We start from the raw sequence: 23718 nt of genomic DNA, 5'->3' as shown, positions 1-23718 counted from the left end.
CTTTTCACCAAAGATATAATGGCCTTGAGGAATTAGAGTAAGGGAGAAAAAGTCCATAAAGCTTCATCCTTATCCAGGCCCCACCGGACTTGCGGGATATGGCGTTAGCCAAGGTCATTTACCCTTTCTATGCCTTAGTTTCCTTAAATATTGAAAAAGATTATTATTCGCCTCTTGGAGCTACTGGGAAGATGAATGAGATAATGTTTCAGAGGCACCCAATGCTGGTGAGAAAAAGGTGCTGTAAGAATACCAAGTACTGTAGTACTATTATTATTGAACTGTGTATTCTGTTGGAATGAGTCATCTTGCTGCAAAGATTCATAAGCAGTTCCAAGTGTAGCTGAGGACCAGACACAATGGGAAGAGGCAAGTACTCTTAGGTGGTGTTAAGAGAGCAGTCCTCACTTGCAGTGAAATCTGCCTTTCTCTAGTTCAAAGAACAAAAAGGTGTGTGGGGAATGAGATAAACATGACTATTAAAATAAGTATAGTAGTGCGATTATACAAAAAGACTTTTGAAATACTAGAGCCAGTTTGCCTCCAGGCTTTGACACTATGACCTTGGGCAAGTTACTGTTTTTTAAACCTCGTTTTTCCCATCTGGAAAATGGGGATTCTAATAGCATCTATAGGGTCGTTGTGGGGATTAAAATGTACACCATTTCAAGGACTCTGTAAAGTTAGCTATTATTGGAATTTATGTGAGATAGTGAAAGGCAGAAATCAAGATTGACAATAAGTGAATATTTAAAAAAATGTAAGAGTAAAAGGCAAGTTTTTATTTTATAAAGCATTATATGATTTAAGAGGCCTAAGAAAAGGAAAATTTGTTTTGGCAAGCCTGAATCTACTCATTTCACTGGTCCATGATAACTAGTCAAGCCTGTGATATCTGGCACACAAAACACAAACAGGAAAAGTCTTTCGTGTGCTTTAATAAAAACAGCTTTCTATTTTAAATATATACATATATATATATATAATATGTACAGATAGATAGATATATGTATATATAGTATATATTTTGAAGAATCTCTTGGATATCCAATTGGTCTTACAAAACAAAGCTCAGATGCTGTGATTTTGTTGTTTGAAAGAGAGAGCAATCCGGAGAGCGGACATTTCACTCCCCTTGAATCGCGCTCGGGGCTGGGAAGCCTTGGGGCAAAGCCCTGGGGGCAGAGGACGTGTTTTTTTTTTTTTTTTTTTTTTAATCGATCCCGAAACCTTCCTTGGGGCGAGGTGGGGCGGGAGCTAGAGAGGGGCGCGAGGGAGGGGTCCGGTTTCGGGGCGCGGCGCCGCCCGCCCACCCCCCGAGCGCGGCGGCTGGGCGGCCGGCCGGCGGCCGCTGAGGATGCGGAGGGGCGGCGACGCGGGCCCGACCCAGCCCGGGCGGCGGGGCGGGCGCCGCCCGAGGGGGTAGAGCGCGCGCGGGGGCGCGCCGGGCCGGTGAGGCGCGCTCCGGCCGCGCTCGTTCCGCGCTCCCTTAGCTCGCTCGCTCGATCCCTCCTCCCGCGGCGGCAGTAGGAGAAGGCGGCGGCGGCGGCAGCGGCTGGGGATCAGACATGGCGGCGGATCTGAACCTGGAGTGGATCTGCTCCCTGCCCCGGTCCTGGACTTACGGGATCACCAGGGGCGGCCGAGTCTTCTTCATCAAGTAAAGAGCCGGGGACGGCGCGGGGGCCCGGAGGGTGCGGGAGGCTGGCGACAAGGGGGAGAGCGAGCCCGGTCTGTGCAGCTTCAGCCCCGCGGCTCCTCCCGCGCCCCCGCTCACGCTCCGTCTCTGCCCCTTCTCTCACCCCTGCAGCGAGGAGGCGAAGAGCACCACCTGGCTGCACCCCGTCACCGGCGAGGCAGTGGTCACCGGGCACCGGCGGCAGAGCACAGGTAACGCTGAGCCCGGCCGGGCCCGAGCGGAGTTGGGATCCGTCGGGAGGAGGCGGCAGAGCCCGGGCCGCCAGCCTCCCGGCAACCTGCCCGGAGCCGTCGTCCCCCGGAGGCAGAGAGGTGGGGCGGAGGCTGGCGGGGGCGGCCGCAGGTAGAGGGGCCACAGGGGCTCCACCGCCGAGTTCTCTCGAGTCTCTGGACACCTCTCTTCTCCGCAGCCTTTCATCACCACTTGGAGACGGCGCCCTCTTCCTGTGCCCTCTCCCCTATCCCAACCTGGACACCCCCCCTGTCCTTGTGGTGGCCGACTCCCGTCTCGCAGGAAACCTGGAATCCAGAGTTTTTCCTCCGGCAGTCACTCCTGAATTCTCCTACTCTCCCAAGACTTCCCCCACCCCGCCCTTTCAACCTTTACGAAGTCCTTTCCCACTCCCTTCCCCGCAGCCCGGGACCCTGCCACTGGTCCGCCCGGATAATGTATTCACATTCTCTCCCTCCTCCCGGGAGAGCAGCCTCCTGCTGTGCAGCTTCCTCATCCTCTTAGCTGGAATTTGTGGGTAGATGGCTGATTGAGGAGGAGGAGGAGGAGAGGAGTTTGGGGGGTGCTGCGATCCTCTCTGTGACCAAGAACAGCTCAGAAAACGCTGGGCGCTGCTCCTCCTGCCACCAGAGGAGCAGCAGGAGCCGGAGGAGGCTTTTGCAGCTGCAGTTGCTGGCCAGCCAGATTCAAAGTCCCCGGCAGCAATACTGAGGTTGCACAGACCGCCAGGAGGCGGTGGGCGTGCAAGGGGGTGTCCCGTGTGTGGGCATTTGTGCCCTAATTGGAGGGAGTCGGCGGGGAAGCTGACCTCTCTGGAGCCTTTGGTAGCTTGTTTGAATGCTAAATATGAGTTGAGGTGGACGGAGCAGGGCTGGTGGTAGCTTCAGTGCTGGTCTGGCTTTCTTTTGTCGTTCTTTGTTTACATTCGTGAAACTTGTTTGTCTTTGAAACGTAACGTGTTCTCTTACTGGCCTGCCTCTATTTCTGGTGATTGGAAAGGCTTGAGAACAGTTAAGGTCGGAGGTGAGGCCGGCTTCAGCAGTGCTTTCAGGATAGTACTTTCACTCCAACTCTGAAATTCTGTGGATCCCTTCAAGTTGCCGGCATATTGAACAAACCTGCCTTTTCTTTTAAAATTCTGGAGTTCTCACTGAAGTGACTAATGTTTCCAAATTTGCAAAAAGGTGGAGGAGGAAAGGGAAGGTTGGTGTAGCAAACATGAGGTTACATTTTTAAAGGCATTTCTGACTAATAACATCGTCATATTTCTTAACTCCCCAGAGCAGTCTTTGACCTCAATATACCTTTCAGTGTTTTGCATACACATTTCAACTTTGCTGGCCTCTTTGCCTTATGGGTAGTAGTAACAAATTTATTTCAGAAGCCAACATGGTATTTAAATTATTCAGCTTAATCATGTTGTAGAATTGTTTCTTGCTTATTTTGGTTATGTGCAATGTAAATTTATATCCCATTTACCCCCACAGATTTGATCATATTCATACCACAGAAAAATTATCTTAATGATTTCACGTTAATTTTTTTTTTAAAGACGGTCATGATTTTTTTCTGGTTTGGTTTACTTTGCTTTGACTGCCTTTGTAGACATATCAACGGCTTTTTATTTTAGAGAGGTTTGATTAAATCCAAGCCACTAGTCATTTGTAAGTAATATATAGCACATAAAGTTATCATGGTTCACCTGAATTATTGGCAGGTGTATTACTTGAAACTACAAATCTTTTAAAGTCAAGTCTATCGAAACACATATGTATAAGTGTGTGATGTCAGATTTCTTTTCCCCTGATTATTTAGGAAGTTCTTTCTCATCAGTGACACTTCCTGGATGGATTCATTTATGTAGCTGAAAAGTATAGTCTTAAATAGACACAACGTATAGATTGGTGCAAAAGTAACTTCAGTTTTTGCAATTATTTTTAACCTTTTAAACCACAATTACTTTTGCACCAACCTAATACCTAAGAAGAAGCAGGTGTTGCCTTTTACGCAGTGTTTTGGGTTTTTTTTGTTTTTGTGGGGTTTTTTTTGGCCAACAGTTCATGGGTATTTTACCTAGGATTCGAAGGCTTTCCTTTCGTTTTTTGGATGCCAAAGTATTGTTCCTCTCTACTCTAATCATTAATGTATGTAATCGTGACATATCTGTAATATTGCGATACTTTTCTGGTGGTTTTCAATTGAATTGCCATTTTGCCAAAAATAATATATCAACTATGAGTTTTATTACCAGTCCAACACTTTTTTGGGGGTTGGAGGGTTAGAAACCTACTTAATAAAAAATAGCTTATCATGAAAAAGAATAATTAAAATGGGTTGAAACTTATTTTGCTGTCCCATTGAAGTAATACTAATTGTGTAATATGTGTTTTTTAGATTTGCCCACTGGCTGGGAAGAAGCATATACTTTTGAAGGTGCAAGATACTATATAAAGTGAGTTTTTTATTATGAATTTTCTCCTTGCTAATTTGAATGTTGTGATTGATCTTCAGTTGAATAGTTGTATGTCTAGATAGGATCATGGTTTTTATTTAAGGGTTATCGTATAATACTGACTTTATCCTTTATACAGTGTTGGAATTTTGAGAGAAAAGATGCCACTCTTACTTTTCTTGTTATTTGCCTGGACATTCATTGATTTGGATATTAGATTGTTTATGGCCGCAATTATATTTTTAGTCCTTCTGTGGATATTCCTGGGTGATAGAGCATTATAATATTTTGTCTTGAGCATCTTTTTTTGTTCTTTTTAAGTGAATTCTGTTTATGTGTTTTTTGACCTGAGCTGTTGATGAGTAGCAAAAGTGATGTAAAGCTAGGTTACAGTTTGATGATCAATGACAGGGCTAAAAGTAATAACAAATAAATAGTGAAATAGTGAATATTTCACAAACATCTCTTTAGGCATTTGTAATTTGCTTCCGTTTATTTAAATATATCTAAGTTCTAAAAATATATCTAAATGTTTTACTGACGTTTGTGATTGAATAAAAGACTTTCAGTGGAGCATATAGAGGAGAACTGATCAGTCAGTCCTAACCTTTAAATTAATTCTATAAAATATTGAACCAATTTCTATTCACAGTTAACTTGGTAGTACTTGGAGACATGTATACAATGCCTAGGTTAACATTATGTAGGAAAAATTTTTTATCCCCCAAGGGAAAATAAAGGTGGTTTTATCTTCATTTTATATTAGAAACTTATTTACTTAGAGCTTGTTTTTGTGGTTTTAAATTTTTTTATTTAATTTTAAGGAACTGAAGCTTGAAAGAGAATGCTTAAATACAAGATTTGGTTGCGATGTCAATAATTTATTGATAACAACAGCTACATAGCTAAGTCTACTTTTATTCTGTCAGTTCCTGTAAGGTATTTTACTAAGTGACATTTTTAAGATCATGCCATGCTTCCACTAAATTATAATTACTTGCATGGTTTTAACATTTTTTAGAATGATATACATCTATATCATTCTAAAAAAATTATATATATATATATATATACACACATGATACACACACACACACATATATATGTATAAAATGTCAAGGGATAATTATAGGTATTAAGAATGCTTGCTTTTGGATGTTGGAGGTAGAGGAAGGAGAAATAAGATACAGGAATGGAGTGATTTTTATGATGTGGTCCTTCTCTGGATACTTTTCAGTTACATCTTTTGTTTGGAGATTGCGTTATGCATTATTAGATGATCTAAAAAATAAAAGTGAGTGAAGTGCAGAGTCACCAAGTATTTTTTTCTAGTGGTTGTTTTTGTGCTGAATTAAAGTGAGTTTTAATTACAATGAAAAGTGATACTTTTTTGGATGTAGTATTGATATTTCTGAAGAAAGATGGAATTCATTTATTTTTATCCACTATAATGTTAACTACTGTACATTAAGCCTTGCTGATCTTACAAGAATAGGAATAAGAACAATTCTCAATATTTTAATTTCTGTGAATATGTGCATTCTTAGATGAATGTTTATTTGACAGTACAAAATGTTACTCTGTATGGGCAGAATATGTGTTTTAATTTAGAACTAAGCTGTTGGAGAGACTGTTTTCTTTTGTTTTACTAGCCCTTTTGACTTTCTTTTGTGTTGACCAAAACAAATTAGAATCTTATTTGAGTGTTATGCCTAAGTATGTTTCTGAGGAATATGAGGACAATATTAAGAAAGCTGTAATTTTACTTTAACTCTGAAGACATTTTTAAACTAGTGGGTTTTAATCGTGTGGTATAAATAGCTAGGCAATAATTATTTAAAAGTAACCGTAAATAATTTAGGTTATGAAAGTAATTTATTCTAAAATTGAGCATATTATAGAAACATGTCACATTAAACTTTTTTTTACGTAAAATTACCATTGACAAATATATGATTTGTCGAATGGCAGATGCTACTGCTTTTCCTTTTTGGGTTTCATATCAGAAGACTGATTTCTTTTAAGATTAGTTAAATCCCTAATGTAGGCTGTAGTTTCATAGAAACTTTTTTACTTACTTGTATTGTTATGAGCAATTAGGATGCTTTGTCATTCAAATACAATAGGACACTACTTCTGTCTTAAACTTTGCAGTTTAAAAAGTGCTTTTGCATACATTACCACGTCTGAATCTCATTTTAATCATGAAAACAGTCAGCAGAATTACTATTTCCATTGTTACACCACGTAATAAAACAACAGAAACATGCTGTTGTTTTGAAACTTATAGTCTGCAAAGACAGCAAGATGAGAAACAGCAGAAACATGAACTATATTTAGAATGTTTGGAGTAGAAGAAAGAAGTCTGAAGTAGGAAAGTGATTCATATTGGTGAATATATTTCTCATTGTTGGTTCTCTCTTAGATAAAGAAAGGTTATTCATCAAATTACAAGAAAATGAGGTGATAGAATAAGCAGAGTGGGTTTTGTTCACATGGGAAGGGGGAAGATAGGCCAGTAAAAAACACCTCAGCCTCTTGCTTATTCCTAATCCTGTGGTTCTTGGAGGCTCCCTTAGCAAGAAGGGAGACCTAAAGAACTTGAGTTATTTCTACTTTCATTCCCAAGTGAGGTACATTTAACTCAAATTATTTCTCTGCTGAACAAGTGTTAGTTGTTGTTCAGAATGGCAGATTGCCAGAAAGAATTATCTTTGGATAATATTTTGGTATTGATTGAATCAATGTGGGTGGTAAGGAAAAGAGCATCGATCGGAGTGGGGAAGAGTGGGAAGAGCTGGATGAGCTGGACAGTGGTCTTGAACCTCTTACAGACTTTAGAGCTCAATAGTCACATCTTTAAATTAGGCTGACTGGAAAGGGCAACTTCCAAACTCCATCCCATTTTTTAATTTCTTTGAATTATGTGCTATTCTGGGAATTTACAGTATTCTACAAAATACTGAACTCACGGTGCCAAGAAGAGATGATGTGGGAAACAGAGAAAGCTACTTAGGTTTCCTACTTGCGTAACTATTTTAGTCTGTCTCTTTAAGCTTTGTACAGATAACCATAGATAAGTATGAAGTATGGAGTGCCAGAGTTCTTTGTGTTGCTGCATTTTTTACGTTGTGTACATACATATCTTCCCTGCAGAGCTTCACGGAAACAGTTAATAGTGCTAATGTCAACAAAGGACTTGATTAGAGTAAGAGTAGTACAGATATGAGTTGGATAATCAGTTTATTTTATACACATTTTGAAATTGGTTTTTAATAAAAGTTTATAGTTAGGTAACAGACCAAAAAATATAAAGAATGCATATTACTCTAAATTCATCTAGCCAGAAAATGTTAATATTTGAAAATTAATTCTTTATCTTAAATATAAATATTTAATACTTTGATTTTTTTTCTGAGAAAAGTAGTTTTTCTGTGTATCTTAAGCTAGTTAGCCTTTAAATTACTTTATTATGGTGTGTGTAAATACATGTACATAGAGTTTGATTATTGAGTTTCCATTTTGCTTTTAAAACTTAATTCATACTATTTATCTTTAGGAAGAATGTGAAAATTACAGTGAATTTCATAATTTATAAAGTATAGCTTTAAATAATCAAATAACTTAGCCCATTAAGTACAGAAAATAATCTTATGTATTTGAAAGTTATAAAGCTTTCTGCTTACTCCTTGAAACTATCACTTGAAGACTCTGTAATGGCAGGTCATATGGTAGCTTAAAATGGATGTGTCATTGACTATTCCTTTGTGTTTCAAAGCTTTAAGATGGTTCAAGTGCCAAGTAAATCTTAAAACAATGCTCTCTGAGTAGTGAAAAACATTGTTTTGATTATTTAAAGGTCATTGTTTTATGTGGCAGGATTGGGGATCAAAACAGTCATTTCAGGATAATAAAATAATATGTAAATTTTGAGATTACATTTTCATAATGCTTTTTTCTTGACTTAAAATTTTAAGTTCTGAAAACTGAACTTTTTCTTAGATATGCAAATAGAGCAGTGCTTGATTTTTGACTAATGAAGTTTTATTTCAGTATCTGCAATAGCTGGATATAATGTGCTGAGAATTTCAATTTAACCTGCAGTGAAGGGAGTTCTTATAAGAAGTAGCTGTGTAAGGTTGCATGAGGAAAAAAGTCTGTTTCTTCATAGATGATCACATTCTAAAATATGAGTGAAGATGGGGAACATAACATAATTGCCACAAGAATGTTAGAATATATTACTATGTATTTGATATTTAAAATTGTTTGGTATACTTTAGTTCTGTAATATTATAATTGGATTTTGATTCCTAAAGCAATAACCATATAATGCTTCAGAACAATTCATGGACATTGTGTTTCTTTTTCATATTCATAATAGAGTTTGGACTGTAATATGTATTCTTACCAGTATAAAACACTTTATGCTGATTTAGGGGGCACAACACAACTGTGAACAACCTTCAAGGAGTTTGTAATATAAAGACATGTAATGTATTAAAAGAGGGAGATGGTGTGGGAAATACGGACTTATTTAGGGCTAGGCATTTCAGCATAGCATTAAACTAGTTTAATCTTCTCAATATCCCTTTGTTATCTTTTTCTTTCTTTTTTTTTTTTTTAGATGATGAAACTGAAACTTAAAGAGACTAAGATCTATTGTAGATCATATACCTTCATTATTAGTCACTAGCATGCAAATTAAGGTCTCTGGGCTAAAGCCCTTCTATACCTAAAAGTACAGGACAGTATAAGCAGGTCCTGCAGTATGTATCCCAACAGAAGTTGGTTGCTTAGGACTAGAGATACTCGTTCATAGAAACAAGCATAGTGGTTAGGTTAGTAGGCCTGCCTACAAATAAAAGCTTGTTTAACCTTTTAACAACCTGTTTACTGGTATAATAACAGGGTCTTGGGATTTGGTCATTCCTTTGCATCCACTGAGGAGTGCCTAGTAAATGCCAGGCACTGTTCTAGGGGCTTGGAAATTCACTGGGGGGCTACACAGCAGGGACCCTGCTTTCCTGGAGCCTCCATTCTAGTAGGAGAAATAGACACTCAAACAAAAAATGGAACAAACGTGACTTAAAAATGGCATCTTCATAAAGGGAAAGAAGAGCTTCTGTGACAGAGTAGGAAAGTTTACCATAGATAACAGTGTTTCCATGATAAAATGCACTTCGAGTTTCAAGATTGGATTGCCAGAACTTCCAAACAGTGAATTTTATCCTGGAATCCCAGTGTCCTTCTGTTTTAGCCCCAGGACCACTGCTCAAGACCAGGCCTGCCCGGTGTCTTCTCCTTGCAGCTCCCAAGTATAGCGTAATGCCTGGCCTCCAGTCACCCTCTGAGTAAGCGGTGTCCACAATGGTGGTACAATGCTGGCTCCTTTGAAGGAGTTAATTGGGATAGAACAAGAGGATCCCCCACAACTCAAGTGGTTGCATTTTGAAAACCCTTTCTGGATTTCTCAAATGATTTTTCCCTTTAATCCAGATAGACCCCTCTTGTTTATTTTATCATATTCTCAAAGCTGATGTATGTTTAGGAGGGGGGAGGGGGGAGAAATGAAGAGTAGGAAAAGATAAAATTTGTTAGGTAAGTCGGAGTTGGATACCCTGGAGACTAACCGGATGTAAACACCCTATCTGCCCACCTCTGTCTGTCCTATGAAAGACACAGTTTCTTAGCATTTGTTGACAAGTTCTCTTCTCCTATGACCTTTTCATTTTTCTATAATAGATGTGCATTAGTTGGGGTTAATTGGTGAAAAGTTACACGTATCTGTGTGTGTAAATTGGAGTTAATAGTGTAAAAAAAGGGCACTAGTTGTCTGTCAGATGGTGTCATAAGAAATCAGAGAAGGAAGAGGCAAATTAGGCTGGACTGTCCTGGAAAGGCTTAAAGGAAGAGGTAGGCCTGGGGGTATGGATGGAATTCCAATGGGTTGACACAAATGAACGGTGGGACAAATTCATAGGGGTGGGGAATATGTATAATGTATGTGATGAATAGTGATAATACCCTGTTGGTAAGTGACGTCAGCATAGAAAATGCTACAATCATGGGAGGTAGAACTAGGAATACTGTTTGGAGCTATATTGTGTCTGGTCTTCGAATGTCAGGCTGAACTTTTTATTTTCTAGGCAATCCATTGCAGATGTCTTTTGGTGTAGCATTAATACCGTGTTTCCCCGAAAATAAGACCTAGCCGGACATTCAGCTCTAATGCGTCTGTTGGAGCAAAAATTAGTAAAATAAGACCAGGTCTTATATTAATTTTTGCTCCAACAGACGCATTAGAGCTGAATGTCCGGCTAGGTCTTATTTTCGGGGAAACATGGTAGTGTAAAGTGAGGGTTTTAAGGGAAATTTTAATATAGTCAGCATGGATTAGAAAGGGGCAAGCCTGAAATCAAGGAGACCAATTCTGGGTCTGTGGCTGTCATCTGGGAGGTAGACTGAACCAAGTAGGTAGCAGTGGGAATGGAAAGGAAGGAAGCCATTGATCAAAGATATTAAAGAGGAGTTGACAGGCCTTAGAAATCTTGCTGAGCTCGGAGGTTGACAGAGAAAAAGAGGTCAAAAGCCACTCAAAGCCTTTGTGTCTGAGTGGCTACAAGAATGATTGGTCCCCTTGACCAGATTAAAGGAGTAGGTGATGGTGGTGGGGGAACGTTAGGTGGCAGTGTTAATGATGGTTTGATGTTTGAGCTGCTTATCTTGAGGAGACAGCATTTTAGGTGGCTAAAATACGGCCTTTCCATAGGACTCCCAACGTTATCTTTTATTCCTTCCTTATGAACAAGAAGCACAGCTCCCTCCCCTGCCAAATCCTGTCAGCAACCTAATTATCTACGTACATATAGATCCAAGCTGGAAATGTCATATTCATCCATCCAATTATTCATTCAACAAATACTTACTATTTACTGTGTGCCAGGTGATTTAGGCTTTGTAAATAAAATAGACATGGACCTTGCTCTGAAGGAGCTTATAGTTAAATTAGTAGGATAAACAGTAATAAAATAACCACAAATGTATCATTGTAGACTGTGATAAATGCTGTGAAGAACACATCAAGCTTTTTTTTTTTCCCCCAATAAATTTTATTGGGGAACAATGTGTTTCTCCAGGGCCCATCAGCTCCAAGCCATTGTCCCTCAATCTAGTTGTGGAGGGTGCAGCCCACTGGCCCATGTGGGAACCAGACCAGCAACCCTGTTGCTCAGAGCTCGCGCTCTAACCAACTGAGCCATCCGGCTGTCCCAACACATCAAGATTTGACCAGATATGTGGAGAGGAATGGGGTTTACTGGAAGAGGCGTTTCTCACAAACACAAGATTAAGCCTGCTGCCTCTGAAAGTTCAGCTGTGAAATCCCCACATAGTAGATCAGAATAGAGCAGAGCCAAATCACCTGAAAGATAAAGAATAACTAGCATCTTGGGCTTGAAATTGGACCATAACCTGAGTGAGAGAGTTGCCATGTCTAAAGAAAGGCTTGGGATGGGATTGGTGTGATTTGCGAATTTAGAAAAGAGAATAAAAAAAAAAACTATAGCAGAAGTTGTTCCCTAGTATCTAATACAGAGCAAGGCTTAGCCAACTGATTTTGATTATTATCTCAGTCCCAGCAGCAAGGTTTTCCAGTCAGTTGTTCCCGGATGCATTCTTTCTTTCATTGTCTTCACCACATTTTGAACGCCCAATTATGTGCCTTGGTAATTAGATTATATCATCCCTAAACAAAATAGACCGAAAAACTCTACCCTTTTGGGGAGTGGGATGGTAGGGGAGAGAATGTCAGACAAAGTGCACATAATAAGTAAATTGTATATATGTGAGAATATATAAAAGCTATAAGAAAAAAATAGAGTAAGGTAGGAAGGTTCAGGAGAAGAGGAACGAGGAATGAGTGTAGGAGAAAAAGGAGGAGAGATCAGAGATGTAATGGGCAGGACTGTGGGGTCTCATTGGTTGATGTAACTGGCTGTTACTCAGGGAAGTGGGGAGCCGTAGCAGGTCTGAGCAGAGGAGGAGACTCGTCATCTGGCTTCACCCTTTGAAAGGGTCATTGCTGTGTTAAGACAAGATTTTGGAGGCTAGTGGAGCCCCTCCAGAGTAAGTTCTGTCCCCCATCAGATTCTCACTTTATACTTCTTAGCACTTAACAGGATTATGGTTAAATATTTAATTGTATAATCACCATATTTCTTTTAAGCTACCCGTGATTATCAGTTACCATTGATTTAATAACAGCGTTTCAGGGGGAAAAGAGAGAGAGATGATCGTGTTAAATAAACCCCTTGATCCTTATTTCAGAAACAGTGTATTTAAGAGGTATATGTTAGAAGCAAGGCAACACTTAGTTTAATACCTGTTTGCCTGCGCTCCTTATGCTTGGAAAGCTTCATGAAAAGCAGTCTTGTTCATTGCTGTATTTTTAGTCCCTCAGCCAAAGGCTTTCTCATAGTAGTTCCTCAATAAATATTTCTTGATTGAATGAAGTTTGATGATGACAGTCAACTTAATTTCACGCGATTTAGAAACTTAATAATTTGGCTTTTTCTGAAATGTAAATATTCTCTGTTGACATTTCCAACCCAACCTGAGTTAGTAAATCAGCTGTTTATCAAAGTTTGGTTTATGTGATTCTCCTCCAAGAGACAGACAGGATATGCTCGGAAGCCTCACTGTAGGCCCAGATCCATGATAAATCCAAGACAGGGCAGAGACCCAGGAGGCATTTTTAGAGACAGCAGAAACCCAGACCTTGCCATGGTCCGTGCTGTTTCCATTACAGACTTTCACAGTTTAGGCTGCTGTGGTTTCCAGAGAACAAGCGAGATGCTGAAGTCTGTACTGACATAAATAGTATGGGTAAAGAGAATGTAGACCAAATCTTAAAATATGGAAGTCAGTGGGTCCTGTAGAAACCTGCGAGAAACAGAAAGGAGTCCTCATGTTGTGCAGGTGATAGACGTTTCAGAGCCACGTGGGGGGCTTCTTGGCCACTTAGGAGTAGCTTCTGAGCTATTTGGGAATTATTCTCCGGAGTGGCCAGTAACTTTTGAAGCACCCAAAAGAATCCCTCCAGACTATTGATATTATCACTGCTCTTCAAGGAAGCATTTTGCGTTACATTGCAGAAGGAGTAGTTGAAGCTATGCAGGATGGTTGAGGACTGGATCTGGGAGAATGAAGAGGAAGTGAATACTGAGGACCGACCCTATACTGGCTGTTGTAAGCAAGGGAGATGGAGGAAACCAAGGCAGTAGACCGTCACTGTCATCTGTGGTAGGCCAGGGATTGATTCCCTCTGGTTCTTCTGGAATCACTGGCCACTTCAGAGAATAATTCCCAGTGTCAGTGCTTCAGTAATGCTACCAAAACTTGCTTGCTATGTGCCTCCCATGAGATTTTTGTTTTCTTTCTCCTATCCCTTCCCAATATGTTACACATGTTATTTCTTTGTATAGGCATGGTCTTAAAAAAAAAAATTGCCTCTGAGATGAAAAATAGTTTTAGTCTTCATATTGAATCAATTTCAACAGCTTTTGCTGAACTTGGTTGAAGGAGTATATACCATGTTTTCCCCGAAAATAAGACCTAACAGGAAAATAAGCCATAGCATGTTTTTTCAGGATGCTCGTAATATAAGCCCTTCTGTTATTTCCCAGAAAATAAGACCGGGTCTTATACTAATTTTTGCTCCAAAAGACGCATTAGGGCTTATTTTATATTATGAGCACCCTAAAAAATCATGCTATGGCTTATTTTCTGGTTAGGTCTTATTTTGGGGGAAACTGGTAATACCTATTTTATTAAATAATTTATTGTTAAGCTGTTCAACCTAAAATTTAAAACTCAGTAAAATAGGACAGTATGGCAGAGTCTTGAAAAGAACTAAGGAACTCCTTGCCCTGTTTTGTAGTAGAAAGCAATGATAAAGGGAAAGTAACATGTTCAACTTAGTGTCAGATTTTTTTCTCTGTTCAAAATTCATTGGTTGTACTACATTTATATTGAAAAATTAGTTCCGTCATAGAATATAGATGCACTTTAATAATGTTGGCATTGGAAAAAATGGAGTAAAGTATCAAAGGATTCCAAATCAAACAATAAGCATCAAATAAATAATACGTCTACGTTTAATTTGTGTGTGTTTTCCTAATCTGTTTTATAATGTTAAATGTTTTTTCTGATTATAGAAGTAATGTATTTTTATTATAGAACATTTGGGAAATACTGAGTGATGAGTATAAAGGAGGAAAAAATAAAAATCACCCACTCCTGTTATGCAGAGAGAATTTCTATTAATATTTCAGTATATGTGCATAATCGTATGCATATATATTTTTAAAGATTTGGTCTTATTGCTAATACTGTGTTGAATACTATTTTCATTAAATTTATATTGTGTGTGCTCATGTCATTATATACTCAATGGATTTTTTTAATAACTATGATGTTCTGTCTTATGAATATATAATAGTTTAATCATTCCTCTATTGTTATATGGCTATGTTGTTTCCAGGTTTTTGCTATGAGAAAAATTCTTATAGAACATTCTTATGCATGTCTGTTTCCTAGACTTGGAATTATTGGAAAAGGATTTGAGGTTTTAAAAAGGTTCATTACTAAACATTTTGCTAAATTTTGTACAGATTTGTATTCTCTTTTGCAGTATATATGTATGAAAGTACTGCCATTTCTCCAACATGCAATATTCTTGATTGGATTGATGAAATTGAAAGGTAACTAACTGATGGAGAATCTATGTGGATTGTTATTAGTGATTCAGATGTTTAGGAACATTGATTAGGTTTTTAGTTTCTGCTGCTACATAACCAACAGCCCCAAAACTTAGTGGCTTAAAACAACAATTTATAATTCCTCACCTTTTTTGGGGTTGACTTGGCTTAGCTAGGCTCTTCTTCTGTGTGGTGTAACTGAGGTTACTCATGCAGATATATTCAGCTAGAACTGGACGTGGCTGGAATGTCCAGTGTCTTTCTCCTCATGGCCTCTTACCACCTGGGGGTCTGTTTAGAATTTCTTCATAACATGGCAGCTGGCTTCTAAGAGGGAACATTCCGAGAGGACAAGCCCCAGTGTGCTGGCTTATGTCCTGTTAACCAAAGCAAGTCACATGAGCAAGGCCAAAATCAAAAGTGGGAGAGGACTACACAAGCCTGTGAATACCAAGAGGTGTGGTTTGTTGATGTAATGGACTACCAGAGATGGTAAATAAGTTTCAACTAGCGTTCCAACTCTTAATTGATTAGCAGTAGCACTTTGGAGCACTGTATTCAGAAGGTTTGGAGAGACCAACTTCTGGATCAGTAAGAAAGCATATTGTAATAAGTTAGTGGTGTTTGCAAGGGCTTAGGTAAGTATGTGGGTGTATTTACTATCTTTAATGTAATATCTATGAATTTGTATTCTAAAGCCATAAACCAAAAAGTAGAAGCAATTCATGAGTTTGCACATAAGCCCAAGTAGTTCAAAACATTTCAGTACTTGAGGAAATTGAGTCGTAAGCTTTTGTTCATCTTGGTTTCACATTGACAGTTAATATAATTGGTAGTATAAGGTATCAGTAATTGGTATCTTATGCTGGATGAGTTTACAAAATACCCATGTTTTGTACCAGGGTTGCTCTTTCCCATTGCTGAGTGAAAAAGCTGTAGCAGAATTCCTAGATGAGGATCAAAGTACCTATACTAGTGATGAAGACAGTAGTGCCAGGGTTATATGGGTGAATGGATGGATGGATTGGTAGATGGATATATATATATATATATATATATATATATATGGAAGGACGGGAGGGAGGGAGAGGAGGGGAAGGAAGAGGAAGGAAGTTCACCTATGTATGTATTTGTGTGAGTGTGATTTTTTTTTTTTAAGTGCTTCACTGAGTTGTCAACTTGACCTTTGGATGAACTCATGTGACTTAATAAGTAATTATCAATGACAATTTAAGGTTAGACAGATAGCCCTCTGCACTCTAAGGGAGATTTATAGGACAATGTTTCTATTGCTTAACAAAAATAAGCTTATCCTTTATGTACTATTCTTTGATTTCCTTCTTATTTAATAAACATCTTAGGACTTTTCATATTAGTAGTTAGAAGTCAACACTATTCTTTCGATAGCTGTAAAACATGTTTTAATAATTTAGCTATACACCTATTGTTGGGCATTTAGTGTTTTTCATTTTTTTCTCAATTTCTAAAAGTGTTGTAGTGAACACACTTACACATAAACGTTGTGGTTATGTGTAAATATTTTTATAAAACAGTTGTTAGCTGTGGAATTGCTGAGTTAGGCAGTATGTGTATTTTAGCTTTAGATAAAGACAGTAAAATCCTGCTAAACATTATAACTGGGGTCCAAAAATATTGAAATGATTAAAAGCATACTTATAAAATTAATGAAAAACAATATTTTTCAGTAAGTCCATGGAGTAAAAAAAAAACAGTGATTAGAAGTGACACATTGTGAAAAACTGACTGTGTAATGAATCAGAAAGTCCCAAATGATAACAGTGCATACACTTCCTAGATTCCTTTGGGAATTGAAGTTGGGCCAATTATTGGAGCCATTTGACAGTCACGTTTAGATTCATTTATGGTTTGCTTTAATTTATGGTTTATAATTAGGCCAACTGTCTTCCAAAAAGTCTTCACCATTTTTACCCTTGCATCATGGAGCAGATCGGATTATTCTTTCCTGAATAATCCTTGCCAGCACTTGGTATTACCAGACTTAAGTGTTAAGTAATCTAATGGACAAAATGGTATCTTGTTTGAATTTGTATGTTCCTGGTTTTGGCCACGGTTGGCCTCTTTTCCTTTATTTGTTGCCTGTCTGAGTCTCTTCTGTGAATTGTCTCTTCCATAGATTTTGTATATTTCTCTCTTGTTATTTTTCTTAATGATTTATGTTGGATATTTACTTGTATTTTTGATGTCTGGACCAGTTAGCTTAGTAGAGATAATCAAAATACGTTGGTTGTGCACCCCTACAATTAAAAAGTTTTTCGTTATACAGTCTCATTATATGTGTCTTTATTTATAAATTATGTACGTGTGTTGCTGCTACTCCATGTCTTACATTTTAGTAAGCTTTTTTTTTTTTTCTTATTGTGATTTAAAAATAAGTGTAAACGGGTGCTAACCTAACCGCAGCCCATCGGGAGGTTTAGTGAGTATCTCCCTAGGAAATCCGGAGTTGAGAGCACAATACGATTTTGGCCCTTTCCAGGCCAGTTAGATTTGCCAGGAGGAACACACTCTGTTGTGTGATCCCAGTGTGCATATTTGTAAGCTTGTGTGACGTGAGTACTGCAGTGAAGTGGACGGTAGCCATAGGCCAGACCTTGGCTGGCTCTGTTACCTCTGTTCACCTAACTACTCTGAGAAAATCGCTTCATCCTATTATGTACCAGTTTCTTCATGTATAAATGGAGAGGATAATTCTTGTCTTGCCTGTTTTATAGGCTTATGATGTTATGAGTTAATTTATGTCAACAAACTTGGAAAAACTATAAAACATGGTCTAGATAGGAAATACATGGGTATTTGTTTTGCTGGTTCATAACAATGGGTATATGTGAGAATACGCTTCGGTGTCATTTATGTTGGAACAGAGCTTAAAATGCTTGTCCTACTGATAGTGGTTAAGTCATCATCCTGTGTAGATTTTAAACCTCTTAAAAGTAGGTACCGTTGCACATGATAAGCAAGAAGTGTTTGTTAGTGATAGTGCAGTGTACACGTAATAATATACATATTTGGTTTTTAAAATGTTTTATATTTAAGAAAGCCCTGGGACTTAGGTATTAGCAATCAGTTTATTTTTAAAATGCCCAGTGGCACTGAGGAAGACTTTCCTTAAAGGGTAAAGTAGCTGTTGTCCAAAGCTGGAGATAAAAGGCAGGACCTAGTTTGACTATGTTCTCCAGGGTAGTAAAGAATTCAAGGTATTGTAACATTAGGGACTCTTACGTAGGCAGGTCGAACTGAATTGTAAGGAAAGCAGTATATGACACGGTGTACTCAGGAGTGACTATGAAAAGGCAATTTTGAATATAGGTGTTGCTGTTTTATAAAAGCATGTTTTATACTTTTAAAATGAATGAATTTAACTGTGGAATAAATTATTATTGTCTGTAAAAGGGGGCGGATGGAGGGAGAAGTAAAAGAACTGAACCCCTTATTAATAAAAAAGAAAGAATAAGAGAATGTGGATTGCAACTGGATAAATACGTATGTAGGTTTGAGGTATTTAAAATGCATTAATACACAGGTTCTGCAAAGTTGCTGGAAAACAGGTACTCTTAGGCATGCCCAAGGGTACAGGCCGAACCCATGACCAGTAGTGGCTTGAGTAGGCCGGGACTGAGAAATGTGGGCAATGAGCCAAGCGAGGTCACATTCCTTCTCAACACTTTCCTCTTCTTCCCTCTTAATTTGATTCTCAGAACAACTCTACGGGGTTGGAAAACAGGACCGGCCAAGTCCAAGTCACTAAACCTTTTATGCTTCCCCAGATGAGTGGAAAGGGAAGGTAGCATGTATACTTATTATATCTACTTCCAAAAACGTACTTACGCTCTTGGAGGAGGTAGTAGACAGTGTGCAAAAATGTAAAGCAATTCTTTTGAATTTGGAAAAATAGATATGTTTCTCAGAAATAGTTCACACTGAGAAATGTCTGTGTTTTAGAAAAGAATGATGAAAGGACAAGGAAATCAGCTACTTATATTTTTCTTATACAGTGGAATCTCGGGTCTGTTTCTGAACATTTGCCTAATAATCCACATTTTTACAATATCAAGCTAGCCCCTCGTTATTCTGATATGAATGATTTTCAGTCCAGCTGCTGTTTCTTACTCAGCGGAGCTGCAAAAGAAATTCTAAATTTGAAAACAAGCAGTATTATTGATAGGAGAAATAGAATCCTGTGATGGGGTTCTAAATCCTTTCTGTATGTAACAGTTCCTGCCTGGCCTGCTATTAAAGCCTCATTGCAGAAGAACCTGAAATTAAAATGTTACAATTTTTGGCTTCAGTTCCTCAAAAACATTAAAGGAGAAATGTAATAGATTATCTAAGTTGAACAAATATGATTAATTAATCTTGCTGTATTAGTTACTGCTGTATAACAAACCATCCAAAAATGCAGTGGCTTAAAATAAGAATTATATTATTGTGCACAGGTCCCTCCCTGAATTGGCGGGGCATTTCCTCTAGTTTCTGTTGGGTTTACTCTTGTCTGAGATCAGCTGTGGGTCAAGTAGGAAACTTTGCTCATCGTGGTTGGTCTAGAACGGCATTATCTGGGATGGCGGGAATGACTCAGCTGTCTTTTATGTGATCTCTCATCCTCCATTAGGCTTGCTCTTCTGGTGAAGGCAGGTGTCCAAGCGAGTAAGCAGAAGTGCTCTATGTTTCTTCAGGCCTGGGCTCTGAATTTGGACAGCCCTTGTCACTTCCATTGCTTTCTGTTGGCCAAAGAAAGTCACAAGGCCAGCCTGCATTCAAGGAGTGGATAAACAGATTCCACCTTTGGAGGGAAGAGTTGGAAGCTCATATTGCAAAGTTTGTGGATACAGGGAAGGATGAAGAATTGGAAGATTTTTGTAATCCATATAGTACACCTGCCCAAAGAATTACACAACCCAGTTGAATTTTACAGTTCCTGTGTCTCAAATATGGGATTACACTTTATCATGGTCACACTACTGATCATGTATTTCTTCAGTTACATAGAAAGTTAAGTGGGTGTGTGTGAGATTCTTTTCTTTATTAAAACAGCTCCTAAATGTTGCAGAGTAGGGTAATTTTACCTTTTGATGATGTATTGAGTCTCATTAGGGTCATGTCAGATTAAGGTTCAGAATGGCCTCTAGTGTTCCTGTTGTGGGAGGTGAGGAAAATGCTGTAGGTTTCTGTGTTTCCAAGAAGGCTTTCAAGTACAGGCATACCTCATTTTATTGTGTTTTGCTTTATTACACTTCACAGATATTATGTTTTTTACAAATTGAAGGCAAGACCCTCCACCAGCAAAGAGGTTATGACTCGCTATATTGTGGTACTTGCTTTATTGCAGTGGTCTAGAACTGAACCCATAATGTCTGAGTTATGCCTGTATCTTGCCCACACCCTAATCGCATTGACCAGGCACCTGCTGTCATGTTACTATGTTTTATTTTCCTCATGGCAATTACCACTGCCTCAAGTTTTTGTTTATTTACTTTTGTCATTTGTCTTCCCTCACTGGGATGTAAGCTTCACAAGATCAGGACCCCTTCTGACCTGTTCACTCCTGAATTCTGAGCTTAGAATAGTGCCTTCTTCTTAGGAGATGCTCAGTAAATATTGAATATTTGTAATAAAAATTTTGTGATAAACAAGTCAGTAACTTGTTAAAATACAGAGTACTATGTGCTATCTCTGGTACCTCGTATACCTTCATTGAGTATTTATGGAATCTTTAGGGAGGGTCATGGCAGTGGGAGCTTAGAGAAAATGAATAGTTGGAGCCACAAAGCATTTTTCCAGATTAATGCAATGAAGGCCGATGAGCATGACAGTTTAAGGTGTGATAAATTTGTTGAAATGTTAAGACCATTGGACTTCAGTTTTGGAAGGAGGGAAGTGGAGCAAGAAGAAATCTAATGGCTTGGGATAGAGATTCTCCCAAGACCAGAGAATCACCAGAGGGAGAGTAATTAAACACGCATGCTAGAGGTTGAGTGTTGTGTTGATGCAGTGTGGTCACTGAAGTAGTGGTTTCAGATGGGCATGACAGGGTCCTGGGGTTAAGAAAAATGAATGGTTCAGGTGGTTGAAGGACCTTTAATAGGGAGTAAACAGCTGTTGTTTGAGAAAATGCGGCAGCACAGCTGCTGTCCTCAGGGGGAGTCCTTAACAGCCAGGATATTGGGGTAATGCTTTGAGAAGAAGTTGAGGCTATGGGGGAGTTTGCCAATGATAGAGCACACCATTCCACAGGTAGGTTAGTTTACAAGCTAGAGGTAGAGTGGAGGCTAGGTCAGGGAGAGAGAGCAGAGCTTCTTAGGGCTAATGCTGGGTCAAGGGATGGATTGGGAAATGGAATAGAGATGGTATGAACGTGGGCATTGAGAGGCTTGATGGATTTAGGTTCAGTACAATCTTAGAGAAAAGTCACCCTGAGACTAACAGTGGCCATGACTCATATGGCCAAAGATAGAGAGGTCAACCCAGGAATTTCTGGGATCTGCCTGTGTAAAAGCGGTTTAGGTAGACATATTGGGAACTCTTGGGAGCTTACATACCGAACAGATACATATATACTCATGTATTGCTTGAGTATTTTCACTGTAGGTTTTTTCGAATATTTTAAATACCTTTTTATTAGAAGTGATGTTTTCCAAATATAAACTATTTAAAAATATGAAACATTAATGATATACAAATATTAAAGGACAGTGATTTAATTAATTTATGTAGTGCTATGTATCAAGTACTAAGTCAAGTCTAAAATCCATGGGATCAGGATTTTCAGATTAATATTTTCCATTTTTTGGTCAAAGTTTTTTACTTTGGTATTAATAGATATTTTAAACGTAAATGTTTAATCTCTTCTTTTTGCTGTTAGTCTCTTGAAAGTTTAAACTGTGTGATGAACCGGAGCAAAATTTCATAATCTTTAAACAAACAGTTGCCTAATAGGCAACAAAGTAGAAATGACAGCAGTGGAAGATTTTGCAGATTCCCGGAACCACCAGGAAATAATTTAAGTATAAGCTCATAAATAGGGACTTTGTAACATGTAGAATAATTAATAGTAATTACTTGCTTGCTTTTAACCTTTTGGTCATACTTGTTCCAATGAAAGGGGGAGGCAGGTTAAAATAATCTGTGCAGTTTAAAGTGTGCAATACAGGTGAGTATTTTATGCAATAAGCAATAGTCTAATCTCTGTGGTGAAATATTTATTCCACTATTGCTTATATCTATCTGATCTAAGACTTTTAAGATCTTTTTAAGTATGTTTAATTTCATTATGAAACATTTAATACATACCAAATGAATATAACATTTGTCAGACAAAGAAAAATAAGGTGACTTTTACCACTGCACGTGATACTCAGCTTTAGATACAGAACATGTCTCAGACCTTTGAAGCTTCCTCTTGCCCCACTTAATCCCATTCCTCCCCCCATAGGCAGCCACCATCCCTTATTTTGTGTTTGTAACATTTTTATGGTTTTCTTTAAATTTTACCACCTATGTCTGTTAATGGTTTAATTTCCACTGCCTTTTTTTTAATCTTTACAAAAGTAGAGGTATTCTATGTGTGATTTGCTTATTTTGTTAAATGTAATTATTTGTGAGCTTCATCTAAGAAATAGTTTATTTTTTATGACTAGCATGTCAGTGTATGATTATGCTATAACTTAATCATTTCCTATTGGTGGACATTTGTTTCCCATTTTATGGCAGTTATGTGAACATTATTGTATGTGTCCTCATGCACATTTGTAAGGATTTCTCTAGAAAAATGAGTAGGAGTAAAATTGAGGTGGTAAGGTATGCACGTTTCAGCTTTATTGGATAAATCTATTTTCCAAAGTGCTGGTGCTGTTGTAATCCCTCTAGTAGTATATGAATTCTTGCTGCTTCATATCTTCACCAGCAGTTGATATTGCCCAACTTTTTACATTTTTGCCAGTCTGGTGGTTGTCGAATGTTTTCTTATTGTGGCTTTTATTTTGAATTTGCAAGAGTAATGAAATTAAGCATCTTTTATTAAGTTTATTGTGTATTCATGTTTCTTCCTTTGTGAAATGCCTGTATCTTCCGTCCACTTTTCTTGGTGTCTTTTTCCTTATGATGTTTTTGTTTATTATAGGTAGTCTTTTACAAATTTATTCTTTGAGTTTGTAGCTTGCCTTCACTTTCTTTAAAGGGTTCTTTTGATGAATATAATTCTTAATTTTAACATAATTATTTATCAGTCTTCTGTAAGTTATGACAATTTTTTTTTCCTTTCCAGTTCTTTTATCCTTTCCCTTTCTAGTTCTTATATTTCTTTATGTTGCTTGCTAGTCCTTATCTGGAACCTGGTAGTCACATACTGGGAAGATAAGCTCTATGTAAAGTAACTTAGGTGTGATTTTATATTATCGGCTGTTTTACTTGGCAAGAAGGAAATCCAGACAATCCTAAACCTGTTTTGATCATGAGATTAAATAAAAATGCTTTTATTAGATGCTTCTGAATAATGAACCTAGCTCTATCTAGTAAGAGAGACTCTGCCAGGAATGGAG

At 38.2% G+C, this 23718-nt stretch overlaps 1 protein-coding gene across 20 annotated transcripts in view; it reads left to right on the top strand.

The window, feature by feature from the left end:
- The first annotated feature begins 1177 nt into the window (after positions 1-1177).
- PLEKHA5 (pleckstrin homology domain containing A5) overlaps positions 1178-23718 on the top strand; it is a 204977-nt gene continuing 182436 nt past the window's right edge. For 3 of the 20 annotated variants that reach the window (XM_019714643.2, XM_019714636.2, XM_074325958.1), the window contains exons 1-3: positions 1203-1660; positions 1811-1890; positions 4325-4382. In XM_019714643.2, coding sequence (XP_019570202.2) covers positions 1569-1660; positions 1811-1890; positions 4325-4382 — 230 coding nt within the window. In that variant the 5' untranslated portion in view covers positions 1203-1568. Of the gene's footprint in view, positions 1661-1810; positions 1891-4324; positions 4383-23718 lie in introns of all 20 variants that reach the window. The other 17 variants (XR_012494037.1, XR_012494038.1, XM_019714631.2 and 14 more) reach the window with 11 other exon arrangements.

Source organism: Rhinolophus sinicus, linkage group LG02 (genome assembly GCF_036562045.2).
Source record: "Rhinolophus sinicus isolate RSC01 linkage group LG02, ASM3656204v1, whole genome shotgun sequence".
Lineage (NCBI taxonomy): Eukaryota > Metazoa > Chordata > Mammalia > Chiroptera > Rhinolophidae > Rhinolophus > Rhinolophus sinicus.
The sequence above is the reverse complement of the archived record's forward strand: the minus strand, read 5'-3'. Positions and strand labels throughout refer to the sequence as shown.